The 15,023-nt window shown below is 39.3% G+C and overlaps 1 protein-coding gene across 13 annotated transcripts in view; it reads right to left on the bottom strand.

Moving 5' to 3' along the window:
- Positions 1-15,023, bottom strand: part of STXBP5 (syntaxin binding protein 5) — a 114,410-nt gene that overhangs the window by 75,468 nt on the left and 23,919 nt on the right. For all 13 annotated transcript variants that reach the window (XM_037390873.1, XM_037390872.1, XM_037390876.1 and 10 more), the window contains 2 exons: positions 7,492-7,573; positions 6,576-6,676 (listed from right to left, as the gene is read on the bottom strand). In XM_037390873.1, coding sequence (XP_037246770.1) covers positions 6,576-6,676; positions 7,492-7,573 — 183 coding nt within the window. The remainder of the gene's footprint in view (positions 1-6,575; positions 6,677-7,491; positions 7,574-15,023) is intronic.

The raw sequence follows: 15,023 nt of genomic DNA on the forward strand, positions 1-15,023 counted from the left end.
AGGAGACTCCACAGCCTCTCTGGGCAGCCTGTGCCAGTGATCTCTTGCCCTCAAAGAAGTTTTCCCTCATATTCAGATGGAACTTCATGTGTTGCAGTTTGTGCCTGTTGCCCCTTGTCCTGTTGCTAGGCTCTACTGAAGAGCCTGGCCCCATCCTCTTGACATCCACCCTTCAGAGATCTGTACACATTGATAAGATCCCTCTCAGCCTTCTCTTCTCCAGGCTGAACAGGCCCAGCTCTCTCAGCCTTTCCTCACAAGGGAGATGCTCCAGCCCCCTCACCGCCTCTGGACCCTCTGCTGCACCCTCTCCAGTAGCTCCCTGTCTCTCTTGAACTGGGCAGCCCAGCAGGGGACGCAGCACTCCAGATGGGGCCTCACCGGGGCAGAGCAGAGGGGGAGGATCACCTCCCTCGGCCTGCTGGCCATGCTCCTCCTCACGCCCCCCAGGATCCCACTGGCCTTGGCCACCAGGGCACAGTGCTGGCTCGTGGGCAACTTGCTGTCCACCAGGGCTCCCAGGTCCTTCTGCACAGAGCTGCCTTCCAGCAGGTCAGCCCCAGCCTGTACTGGTGCAGGGGGCTGTTCCTCCCCAGCTGCAGGACCCCACACTCGCCTTTGTTGAACTGCATTAGGCTCCTCTCTGCCCAGCTCTCCAGCCTGCCCAGGTCTCGCTGAAGGGCCGCGCAGCCTCTGCTGTATCAGCCGCTCCTGCCAGGTCTGTCCCACCAGCAGCCTTGCGGAGGGTGCGCTCTGTCCCTGCACCCAGGGCACTGGTGGATAAGCTGGACAGGACTGGACCCAGCACTGACCCCTGGGGCACACCGCTGGCCACAGGCCTCCAGCCTGACTGCGCCGCTGGTCACAGCCCCCTGAGCTCTGCCGTTCAGCCAGTTCTCAACCCACCTCGCTGTCCACTCATCCAACCCACACTGCCTGGGCTTCCCTCTGAGGATGTTATGGCAGACAGTGCCAAAAGCCTTGCGAGGTCAAGGCACACAACATCCTCCGCTCTCTCCTCATCTACCCAGCCAGTCACTGCATCATAGTAGGCTTTTAGGTTGTTCAGGCACGATTTCACCTTGGTGAATCCATGTTGACTACTGATAATCTTCTTTTCTTCCACATGCTTCAAGATGGATCTCCAGGATGAGCTGTTCCATCACCCTTCCAGGGCTGGAGGTAAGGTTGACCGGCCTGTAGTTTCCTGGGTCCTTCTTCTTGCCCTTTGTGAAGACTGGAGTGACACTGGCTTTTGTGCAGTCCTCGGGCACCTCTCCTGTCCTCCATGACCTTTCAAAGATGATGGAGAGGAGCTTAGCAGTAACATCTGCCAGCTCCCTCAGCACTCTGCAGTGTATCCCATCGGGCCCCATGGATTTGGGGTATCAGGTTTGCCTAAGTGATCTCTAAGCTGATCTTCCCTGACCAATGGAAAGTCTTTTCTTCTCCAGACTTCCTCTCTTGCCTCCAGGGTCTGGGATTTCTGAGGCTGGCCCTGGCAGTGAAAACTGAAGCAAAGGCGGTGCTCAGTAACTCTGCCTGCTCTGTCTGCATCCTTCATCACAAGGCACCTACTTAGTTCATCAGCAGGCCTGCATTTTCCCTAGTCATCCTTTTCCTACTGATGTACCTCAAGAAGCCCTTCTTGTTGTCCTTGACGTCCCTTGCTAGATTTAATTCCAAACAGACCTAAGCCTCCCTCGTCGCATCCCTGCATGTTCTGACCGCATCCCCATATTCCTCCCAAGTGGCCTGCCTCTTTTTCCACATCTCGTGGAAACTTCCTTCTGCTTGACTTTAGCCAGAAGCTCCTTGCTCATCCATGCAGGCCTCTTGCCCATTGTTTGATTTCTTACTCACAGGGATGCACACATATTGATCTGGGAGAAGTGGTGTTTGAATGTTAGCCAGCTATCTTGGACCCTGCTACCTTCCAGAGCCCTAACCCATGGGATTTCTCCAAGTGGGTCCTTGAAGAGGCCAAAGTTAGCTCTCCTGAAGTCCAGGGTTGCAGTCCTACTTATGGCCCTGCTTCCTATATGCATGATCCTGAACTCCACCATCTCTGGCCACAGCAGACAAGGCTGCCCCAAACCTTCACAGCCCCAGTCAGTCCTTTGTTGCTATGAGGTCCAGCAGCACACCGCACCTCGTTGGCTCCTCCACCATCTTCATCTAAAAGTTATCATCTGTGCTCTGCCAGAACCTCCTGGACTATGTGTGCCTGGCTATGTTGTCTTTCCAGCAGATGTGAGGGTGGTTGACGTCCCCCAGGAGAACCAGGGCCTATGGTTGTGAGGCCACCTTCAGTTGTCTGTAGAAGGCCTCATTGACTTCCTCTTCCTGATCAGGTGTCCTGTAGCAAACTCCCACAGCTACAACATCTACACACAAACTCCCACAGCTACACACAAAAGTGTCCAACATCTTTGTCTGCCCCTTAATCTTTACTTATAAGGTCTCCACTTGTTCTGCATCTACCTCAAGGAAGAGCACAATATATTCCAGTTGCTCCCTCATGTAAACAGTATGTAGATGACAAAGAAACTACATTGTGCTTCACTGAAGAAATTTTCAAAGTAGTACAAAACCTAGGATGTTAAATAAGTTCAGACACTGAATGGTGCGTTCTGCAAAGTAGTACTACTTATACACTTTTAACTTGCATGACAAGTCACAAAAGCGACCACCTCCATGTAAGCATCATTATGCATTTTTTCCTGGCCTCTCCACTTCCCACAATCAAAGAACAGTGGACAAGCTTAGTATGACATTGGTTTAGTATATCCTAACTTTTGTTTGTTAACTAGAACATGAAACAGCTACAAAACCTACACAAATGCAACAGAAACAAAAGCCTGGAAAACTTGCAAAACTAGCTTCTTTTGCACTGCGCTTCTGACATCTGCCAGTAATTTCAGATTTATTATAAATCAGAAACTTCGATCACTGGTTCAGAAGACTTGCTTCAAATTAGTAATTATCACTGGTACAAAAGGCAGTCAAGAGCTAAGTACCTATTAAATGGACAGTTTCTTATCTGCAGATACTCAATTCATATAAAGATTCAACAGAAAGCAGCATCTTTGAAGTCTCTTGGCCACTACTTTTGAAGAAGTGTTTTGCTCAAATCTAAAATGCTGCAAGTTACCCAATAAAGACATTCTCCACAGCTCAGAATGAAGTCTGTAATGGGCATAAAATTTTAAATGAAAAAGTAGCTTTCTCATCGTTCCCTGTTCTTGAGATTCACAAGTAGAAAAGCAATAATCCACAATGCTTTCCAGTCATACACTAGAGACTGCATCCTCAATTAATTTACAGGTAATTCAATTTTCGGTTAAGTATACAAAATACGTAACACACAAGCATTTATAAACAAGCTATGTACTTGTTTTATTCCTTGTTTTAAAGATGTTCAAAACAGGCCTGAAAGCAAGCTAGCCTAACTAGATTGCCAAGAGGAGAAAAATCAAGCAACCTAGAAATTACATTGTTAAATATTGGGCAGTAATTCTTGCATGTGGCTCAAAGCCGGGAATTGGTAAAAGGTTGTGCCAGGAGAACATAGAATTCTTTAACAAGTCAGTCTTACCTTTTTTTTTTTTAAACATAGTTCAAGAAGAGGTTTTCAAGACTAGAATATCGTTTAACCTGGGTAGCTAACTGCTACACTTAGCTTTCCATGATACAACTTTCTAGTTCACATCTAATCCTTACATATTAAACTCCAATTTGTAAACAAAATGTGAATAAAATTGGCCTATGACGTGTTGAGCTCAACTCCTATTAAACAGGACACAAGTACTGCTTTTCTGCAATGTCAACACACTTTCAAATACTCCCAATCATGTATATAATTTTAAATCTTGGCATCTACAGTGTCCTAGAGCAAATACTGATGTAACTGGAATAGTTGTTTCAGCCATGTAGTAAGATTTAGCTTTGTTTCCCCTCCAAGGACATTTTTTCCAGTTTGTTAACTTACCTATTCTCTTACCCAAACATTTCCAAGATATTAAAAATCCCTATACAAGCTGGCAAATTAAAGTATCATTAGAAAATATATTGCTACAATGTTCTGCTGTAGTATTTAATATTTAAAATAATTCCTGTTTGAGAGGTTAGTTATCCTGATGAGCAAATCTTAATCCCACAACATTAATTATTTAAAAGATTATTAAGTAAGTACCTAACAACTTGGTGCTTGTGAATTAAGACGACCCAGTTTTATTCATGAACACTCTTCTCAGACTCGGTAGTTAATATACAAACTGACCTAAGCAAAGCCCATTTACTTCATATTCATGTAACGATTATATCTAATAGGTTTGATTATAACACTGAGTTCTTTGGAATTAAGACACCTATTTAGAATTATTGAACAGTGCATTTGTGCAATTCTCTAAAGATCATTCACAATAATTCCCCAGTAGTGAGATTACACTTTGTTTTATAAAGCTTTATTTTATACACTAGTCAAAAAAACCCAGAATATTTGGAAACAGTTAACCATACCCAGCATGACTTAGTAAGTGGCTAAGACAATGCATGGTTCTGGGATCTTAAGTGTTCTGGCAACTTGTACATGCTATTATAATGCATACTTTAAGATTAAAATTACTAGAAGAATAAGACTTTGTCTCAAACTATACTTTCACCACTCTTGGTAACTATGGTGCTCTCATTCTCTATTTTAGCAAGGCACAGGGTTGCCTGGAAAAATCAGTACTCTGTCCAAAGTTAACAGCAAATACAACTACTGAAGTGAATGAGTGACCTAGACTCCTTTCCACCCCTGCTCCTCTTTCTGGTAAGAGTACACACACTTCAACTGTGACAGGTTTTTCTAGGGAGATCACCACATTTAGAGAAAAAGGATAGTTTATAATTTCCACATTGTCTAACCAAAGATATCCATACATCTAAGAGTAAACCAGCTTGCAACAGATTTGCACACAATCAGAATCACCTCCTTAGATATCTATTTTGAAGCATTAGTTAGAAGCCAGTGTCCAGATTTGCCGCCTGAAACTAGACTTGAATTTTTTTATTGACACAAGTAGGTGCTACAGGTAAGAGAAGAGTCATTTAAGAGATTGGAGAAGGGAGAGAGAGAAAATTTGCTTTGTATACACCACCGCATCTCCTAATAGCCAGACAGTTGTTAAACTAGAGGCTGTAAATTGCATTTCTCTGTTTGATTTTATGCTGCATAAAGGAATACTGTCACTCCATTGGGGCAGAGAATTTTGCTGTCAGAGCTGTCTATTTTGTGCACAATAGTTTAGAATCACAGAAAGATTTGGGTTTGAAGGGGCCTTTAAAGACCATCTAGTCTAACATGCCTGCCATGGGCAGGGACACCCTCCACTAGACGAGGTTGCTCAAAGCCCCATCCAGCCTGGCCTTGAACACTCCCAGGGATGGGGCATCCACAGCTGCTCTGGGCAACCTGTTCCAGCGCCTCACCACCCTCACAGTTAAGAGTTGCTTCCACATATGCAATCTAAACCTATCCTCTTTCAGTTGAAAACCATTACTCCTATCCCTGCAGGCCCTGGTAAAAAGTTTATGCACCATGATTCACAGTAACAACCTCAAAGGTGTCTTGGAATCACTTGGTCCTCTATCCAAAAACCACAGTAATCTGCATTTATGTTATTCCTAACAAATTTGTTTATAACCTGCTCTTTAAAACCACGATGTTACTCCATAACCCACCAGCAATCTATTTACTACTTTGTATGTAGTTACCTTACGTTAGAAGGTTTTACATGGATATTTAACTTACTGCTTTCTATTGCTACCCATTACTTAAAACTTACTGCTTCCTGCCATCTTCAGCAGTACAAGTCACAGATTCTGTGTTCTTGCTAATATCCTTTGAGCTCCCCAGGCAGCCCATTTCTGAAGCATGCTGCTCAAAAGCAGGCATAGTGTGCCAGTTGAGACTTTACGCATACTGGAAAGGAAGGGCTACTTTCCTAGAGGGAAGGACTACTTGTTATTTAGTACATAAAAGAGGACACACTTTTTGCAGAAGGTCAATCAACTGACTTTTAGAAGTCTAATCTAAAATGTCTCCCTAGCTTGCTTACAACACTGTTACTTGAGTCTCAAGACTGTTAGTCAAAGTTCACATTGTTTTCAGCTGCTTTGATACACACAGGAGCTCTAACTGTGGAAGTCCAATTTATCAAGGGGAGAAAAACTTCCAGTTAAAATTGAACAAGTTTTCCTGACATCTTGGTGCACATACACACACACTTTCTCTTATTCAAAAATTCCTTTGGAGACACACATTGCAAGCCTTCCATCCCTCTACATTTTAAATATGGGAAATCTGACATTCAGCAATGCAATATGCAAAGTGATAGAAAAGTCATCTCACTTTAGGTCACTGGTGTGTTCACTCAAGTATCTTGCGTTCTAACAGCCTGCAACTCAAACCCAATATAAACCAGTTTCAGTTATTTAACAAGTTATTAATTGGACTGTATTAATAAACCTGATCTTAAAACAAGACAGTGTGATGGTAAGGGGCAAAGCAATAATAATCCAATCCCTACCGTTCTCGGTTAAATTTGAGCGAATGAAGTATAGCAGGTCTCTTCTGACGTAAATTCCATAGGTGTAAGGTATCATCAGCCAAGGCACTCACAAGAGCTCCCTATGAGAAAGAAAGTTGTAGTCAACTTATTTTCATAACCCTAGTAACAGTACATTTCATCAGCATAGTGGAAATATTACATATCTGCTGCCAGGATGAAAAAGTATTTCTAAGCACATGCATCAACACCACAGCACAGATAATTTCTAAGTACTAGTAACGACAGCTGATGTGATCCCATGTCATTCAGCTCAATCACATTTGATTCAGTGCTATAGTGAAGGGTGATGGCAAAGGAGAAGCTTTTTCCTGTGTGCACACCGTTCCACCTCCACAGGGAAATTAAGCAATGAACTCAACTGCTAATATTCATGCGCTGACAAAGCCAGTGAGGTTTGACTTCAATCCTCTGAGCTAAAGTTCCCCTACAAATCTGGCCCCAGCTAGCTCAAGAACAGCTCTACTGTCACATCTCAGCTGCTACACCCCTAGAAACACACTTGAAATTACTGAGGGATCATTGCTCAGATCATGTCTAAAACAGTAACTCTATCAATATAAAATCAACTACTTACTAAAACTGCTAGTACTATTGAAAACAGACTTTATTACCTCATGACATAACATTCAATGATATGAATAAATATTCCTAGGATAAAAGTTATTGCTTATAGCAAAAGAATACTCTAGAGAGAGAGATTTTCAGCAGTCAAACATTTTCTGAAATTAAAAAGTTAATTTATAATTGGTGTGACTGCTTGCCATTGATGCTAAGAGCCACTTGTGTTACCTGATTTTGATGCTTGCTTAATGAGAAACTGAAGAAAACCCTCTATCTTCTCTGAATTATGGAATATGTACACCATTTTACCAACCTCATTAATCAGGAACTGAAGCTGGATTACTGCAGCTCCACTGTCATGTTGGCAGTAGCATTCAACTCCTGGACGACCAAAGCTAAAATTGGTACCGTTAAGGAATAATTGTTGTATGGAAAACAGAAAAAAGAACAACCACTAAACATCATAAACAACATTGTCATTATCACTAATTCAACTAAATAATCAACATTCAAACAGGTTAACATCCTGCTTCTAACTACTGCACTCAACCACATAGATCCAAGTGATGACCAGAAAAAAAACATTTATAAACAATATAAGTAACACAGAGAAGTTAAAAGGCCCATCATTATCCACACGGAATACAAAAGTTATGTGGAACTGCTTAACTTAACAATAAGGGATTCCTCATCAATGAGAACACAACAGAATAATGAAGCAGTTTAGTATTGTTAAATATCAGAGCTAGTATACAGGCAAGTTAATCTAAATAAGCATCATAATCAAAAGACCACATTTCAAGTACTAAAGGAGCTTTCTCTCCTTTTTAAACACTTGTTACAGATGAAAGGAGAGCTGAATAATGCAAAGCATGTTAGAAAAAAAGCCTGCTGTGACAGAGATAAAAAGATCAGTAGCCAAAATACGGAGTCAATAGGAAATTATGTAGCACAGATATCCCAGATCTGTTTCAAGACTTCCTTGATTCACACCAGCTATAAAATAGCAAAAGCTTGTTTATTTTGCCCTCTCACACAAAAATCAGTCCTATACTTCCATAATAAATATCAAACTGAAGCAGCAGCAACACAGATTCTTTCAATTCCCCATACTCTGTTCATTTATTAGCTGCAAAGATTCTGTATTTCAAAATGTGGTTAGCCCCCTCCTTCCAATATTAAGAAAATTCTCCATCCTCTAGAAGACAGAGCAGAAACAACACAAGTCCAGATAAATTAAACAAAGCAGACAGTACTTCATCATTATATGTCCACAGTCTCTGGAGTTGCCAAAAAGCTGAACACCTCTCACTTTAAAAAGGCATCTTAGTTTTTGGAAGAAAGGAGATAATTCCAAGGATATATATATGCAAAACAAGGAACATAACGTACAACTTGTTCTCTCAGTATACACTAGAAATTAATAAAACTTAAAGAGAGAGCTTAAAGCTGGGGGGTGGGGGCACAGAATCATCCCCATGATACCTTCCTACACAAACTCAAAATACTTTTAATGTAAAATGTTGCTTTTGTATTAACTGTGGACTGACTACACAAATTGCCAGATTGGGGAAAACATCCCTACAAGCAACACCAGAAGTTTCAGAGCAGATTTCCTTCAGCCTTGGCTCAAGCTTCAGCATTCACTTGAATTAATAACTCTTTGCAGAAACAAACAAAAAAGCAGTTTCTTAAAGTGAAATTCAGATGTTTACAGGAACTGAATTTTAAAACTTGTTATTTATCTGCACAGACACAGGTTGTTTTCTACCAAAAGACTATTTCCTCAACTCCTCCCCTGATCACCAGCTTCCAACATAATTAAATGTAACTCTTGTTCGTTCACCCACTCAGAGATTATCTGGAATTGAGGCTTTACAGCTACCTCACCTCAAAACAAGGGGAATGTGACCCAGAAAAATAAAAAAAATATGGATTCCTCAAAGTTACTCCAATCTTCAGATTCTATCCCTCAAATATTTTCTTTAGGCACTTCTGATGCAAATATTTCTGGAAGCACTGTTAATACTTTATCAGTAGAAGTTTCGGTATTAAGAATATTTGACCGTTTCTTTAAGAAAACAAAAAAATCCTTTTGCTTTTTCCACACCTCAATCGGTTCTCTCTCCAGAGATCCTTAAGTACACAGTACTGGGCATAAGCTTACACAAGCTTTAAACATTCAGAGCAAGTGGTTGGGGTTTTTTTTTTGACAAATTAGCAGAAGCCTCACATGCAGATCTGAACAAAAAAAAAAAAAAAAAAAAGAGTTTGGCCTCTTTTACGGTGCTTACAGTTATCAATATAATAAAAATAGTCCTTGCAGCTAGCCCCCTTTAGTTCCTTTACCCAAGAACTGTGTCATCACTTCTTCACCTAGTAGCTAAAATTATTCATCTCAAATTAATATCATCCTCCTAACCAGCATTAATCTTCTTTTCTAAAGCAATGCAAAGCCTCCCAGTTTTGCAGCGTATGCCAAGTCGAAAAAGCATGTCACTTAAATACTGAGTGTAGAAGGATAATGATACATGCCCCTTTCAGTACATATTAAGCATTTCTCAACCACACAAAACAGGCAGCATCCCAGAGAAGGCAGTTTTAAGTTCTATAGTTGCATATATGTGCCTAAGGCAAGAAAGCTCACTGTACTAAGTAGTGCCACATAGTAGTTCTCAAAACAGGCAAACATTATAATGAATAATGACAAGATAAGCAAAGCATTTTAATTTTGTAGGCAGGAAAAACTCTCTAAGACCTCGGGTAGCTCTAGAGGAAACAGTCTGCTGTGAGCAGTTTTCTAATCAAAGACCCATCCTTCCTCCTTCACTTCCAAGCATTTCTTCCTACTATTCTTGCTTCATCCCCTACTCCAAATACTAACAAATTAGATGAATTAATAGCTTTTCAGCTGTACCTTTGAATGTTGCTGCTGTGTCCCCCACTGCCATTAGGAAATTAACCCAGGAAAACACTAGTATTTTGTTGTCTTGACTGCATGTTTTTTGAAAAAGTAAGTTACAGACAAAAGCTATGGCTTTTTCTAACTGCTAGAAGTGCAGGTCATACATAAGAAAAGCACAGTATCATGCTAATTTAATATTGCATAGTGAAACTGATTTCACTTTGATTTGTGAGAAAAGGCAACAGTTGCAAAAGGTACTTTTCTTCTAAACAAGGTTCACACCTAAGGTTACACTTTTTTTTTTCCCAGGCAGAATTAAAGCACTTTGTTAGTAATATCCTAGTTCTCTCCACAAAATACTATTTTTAAAAATTACTATTATTTATAGCTTATTTACATAGGAGCAACTCAGTGCACATCTGCCCTTAGAAGTCACATTTTGAAAGAGAAAACTAATTCCAGAACATTTATGAAAGCTTCAGAAGAGCAGTCCTTTTTTTAAATTCTTAAGTTACTCTAAGTAGACCTAGGGAATATTGGGTTCTTACCTGTGCTTGACCCATGTGTAACTATCAATTCAATCCCTAGCATAAGTCAGTTATGTATACAGAGTCACGTTTATATTGTAAATCACCTTCCAAACTATCACCACACAGACACTTGCATCTTCACGTCATTACACTGCTATAAAGTTTTGATAGTACAGCACAAGATATGGACCATGTTCCTGTATCAGATTTGCCACTGTTACAATATCTCAAGATTTTTAAGACAAATCTGAAACTGCAGTACCTTTTAAAATGCATTCCTAGATGTTTCTCAAATCTGTAGCTGTAACACCTCAGAGTATTTAAACATTTGACAGTTTTGACAAAAACCCAGAATTCCAACTAGAGGACAACACATATCACTGATCTGAATTACATACAAAACACTAAGGGCAGTAGATAACTCACAATATTCTTACGTACACCAGTCTGTTGTGTATAGTTCTTCAGGACTGCACATTATACCTGTATATTTTACTACAGTCATTGCTATGTAGCAGTTTTCCACTTTACTTAATCAGACCCTGAATTATTTTTATAGGCAGCAAAACCATCACTTCACAGACACTTTTGTATGGACTTCGATTGTGGGCCACAAGAATTATTATAACTTAGAAAAAAACCCCACATAATGCTGGTGAGATTTCCAAGTATCATTTTTATAAATAAAGAGTAAAAGTTTGTCTGGTATTACTCACCATTGCCAAGTCTGGATATAATCAAACAACAGATAAAAGCCAAAAACTTACTTTACATCAGGTTACAGAGTACCATAAAGTCCTACCTGGTGATACATCTAAGCAGGACTAAAGCAGTAAAAGAACAGCTTCACACAACTTTCCTGTTTCTCAATCTTACCTACACCTTGACCTCATCAGTAACTATTACCTGCACATACAAAAGCATGATGTCTCAAAGAAACAATCTCATAAAGAACTATCTATCAAGACACACAGCTATTTAGCAAGAGAGTTATTTTAAAAGTCCGAAAGTACTAGTCAACACTGCCTCCAAAACTAACTTTGACCTTTCATATTCATGTATTACCAAATAGGATAAAATAAAAATCCACAAAATACTTTGGGGAGAGTATTAGACTTTGTACCAATCCTGATACGGTATCATATCACTGTTTTCCAACAACTTCAGGATTATAGTTTCCTTTTAAAGCTTTAGGCCTGCATAGCATCCTGGGTTTATATCACTGGGCTAATCAGGTCTTTTATTCCTCCCCATGTCTCAGTATTTATGTTTGCAAAAGTATACATTAATATTTGTTAACACTTCAGATCTACTTTCCTATATGTAATTAACAGCACCAAGCAAAAACAAACTAGGGTTTTAAAACCCTGAGATTGAAGTTCATCAGATGGAAATACTATCAAATCACTGGTAACAATTTACTGTGGGAATTCCAGCTGGACTATCGTGATGCACTCTCCTGCCAGCTAAGGAGGGCGAGAAGGCAAGAAAACTGACAGTAAGAAATACAATAAGGAAAAGGAAGACATCAGATACTGACAGTCAGAAGACACTGGCTGCAACTTTCACACGAATATAGCACTTGCAAATGAGCTAATTCTAAATACAGTCTGACCTCATTACTTGGACAGAAAAAAAAAATATCAACATTACATATTATACTTTGAAACCAAATCAAGTGTCCCTAGAGTAAAGAGCTACACCTTCCAGGCAATTAAGAAAAAAAAAATAAAAATCTACATTCAGCTTTTCTGTTAGTCATAAGGATGAGAATGCAAGGCACCTCAGAGGTGAAGAGGATAGGATCTCAGTCCTGAAAAGTTACCGAAAGGTTTCTCCCAAAGGTCTTCCTTTCTCATAGAGAAGGTTGGGGGGAAAGACAGGAAGATAAATTGGAAGAGATCGTTTACGTGCCAGAATATTGGCAAATGCACTGTTTTTCTCATTTTCCAGGAAGCTTAACATTACACAAAGTTCCCAAATACTTTTGAGAGCACAGTAGTATTGACTGTGCAGTGTTTTCTTTTTTAAATAACAATGAAGGCTAAGAAGCTGCATTCAGATACTATGTTTGCCCAAAAAAGTATCTGAGATTCATTATCATGAAATTATTTAGTACCATTGGAGTTCAGCAGTTTTTACATCTCCTGACACTCATAAGAGTTCGTACTTTCCTAAGGAAGGGGGCAGCACATAATTTGTCCTTTTCCTGTTGCAGGGGCAGGGAAGGGGATAACAATAGGTAGGTTATTTATACAGTTGCTGTTAGAACTTACTACAATTATCTTATTAGCATAACAGCTTACAGCAAACTGCTCCTGCTGTCCCCTACTGCAGCTTTAGAAATTCCACAACTGCCGGGAAGTTGAATTTCTCAACTTTCAAACCAGCTACCAATAACATTAGTTACTGCATAAATGTAAGTATGCATAAATAAAGTATTCACTTTGTCTATAAAACAATGCTCAGCTCCTTTAAGTATCAGAAGCCAACTGATTCAAAATTAACATAAAATCTTAGATTGATAGGGTGAAAAAGGTCTATTCTGAGAAATACCGAAGTATGTAGATATCAGTTAAAGTTCATTAACTAATTTATGTATACAGTAAGTTGCAGCAATTTTAAAGCACAAAACCACTTTTTTTGCATAAATTAGTATGCATTTTAAAATTAAGCACTTATTCAACTAATTTGCATAGAAACTGGTAAGAAAGGAATGTATAGTGAGCAGTATTAATATCTGATCCATTTTCCAATGATAATAGCTAGCAAAGTATATCTTAGATATCAAAGTTGCTTACATAAACATGCACAAATACAGTATTTCCCAGACAGCTTCAAAAAGTGCCAGAATATTTTTTGTAAAGGCTGTATTTGGTAGAATTTTCTCATAGCTGCCAGTGAGAGGCAATCGTTCATTAGAACAAGATGTAATTAAGTAGTACAAATGCAAACAGGATTAGAAATCTGTGTTTTAAAATCAAACAAGAAATAAAATTGTTTTTAATTGTAAGTTTCTATATGCACAATTCACAGACAGCGAAGCATGCTGTTAAATGAAGAGGTAAAAACATCAATTTAGACTGAGCAACATAGTATTTTCAAAACACTAACAAGGCTGCAGGCTTTCCTTGATTTTATTCACTTTGTTTTCTGATCCAGGTTCTACTACTTTTAGACTAAAAGCTGTATTTCAGTACTAACACTGCAAAAAGGTGACTAATCAGCACTTTTTTGGGTGGGATGGAAGGGAAGGAGAATGGTATAATACAAGGGGAAAGAGTTGGAAATTGCTACTAATACATCAACATAACAGTTCCTCTGACTACAGAAGATGCAGATTTTTTTTAATGACTATACAGAAGAGTAAACCCAGGAAATTATGTATTTTGAAAGATCTTAATCAAAATTCAGAGGCAAAAATCTTTGTATTCTGTTGCATGCTTCCAATCCTGCTCATCTGTCATCCATCTAAACCAGTTCAATTTTAATGTCAAATTTTAACATGTTATTACAGATATCCTACCTCATACATCCTTCTGGTAGCACATACTGTACCATAGTATTAATAATTAACCAGGCTTTTCCTCTCATGTCCATAGCTCCTTAGCCAAGACTAAGGGCATGGGCATTCTATGCTCCTAGAACTGAGGAACACTTGGAGTAAGAATGACGACTCATCCCAGAATCCAAATATTTTGTTCAGACATTGCCCACAGCAGCATTAACAAATGCAATGTTCTGAACTAGATGTTAAGTGAATTTATATATGGTTTCATAAATTAAACTAAATAGGTAAAGAACTATAGATAGTATCTAATAAGAAGGACAATTTAACATTTTCAAAGAACATAGCCAATCCTTGCCCAATCAATTTTTGTCCATCAATACTGGTTTCTGACTGAAAAGTAATTCTTCGTGTGGTCAGAAGTCTTTCTTCATTCACAGAGCATGATCTAAAATACCTCCCTTAATTCTTGCCTGCTAGTCCTCTTCAGTTATTTTCAAGTCACTGACTACTGGATATTCACAACAGAAAACACTAACTGTAATCACCAGTCATTCCATCTCAACTTTGTTCAAATACAAGCCCATACTTCAACCCCCTCCCTGCAAACTGTGTGGCAGCGTAGCCTGCTGAGTCCCAGTTTCACTTATATCTCATTAACCCTTTACATCATTTTGGAGATACATACATATCCCCAGATAAAAAGAACTTTACATCATTTTGGGGTTATGTAGAATAAGACCACAGGCACTATTAAGACTTACATAAGCTACACTGTTTCTCCCCTCTCCGGTCCTCTGCTATCACTCAGTTAATATTTCTCTCCTTTTACAGAACTTGTTATTCTCACATCATCTCTCCTTTTGGCACCAATGTCTTATTTCTCAAATTAACTATTAACC

The sequence above is a fragment of the Falco rusticolus genome, chromosome 6, assembly GCF_015220075.1.
Source record: "Falco rusticolus isolate bFalRus1 chromosome 6, bFalRus1.pri, whole genome shotgun sequence".
NCBI classification, from domain to species: domain Eukaryota; kingdom Metazoa; phylum Chordata; class Aves; order Falconiformes; family Falconidae; genus Falco; species Falco rusticolus.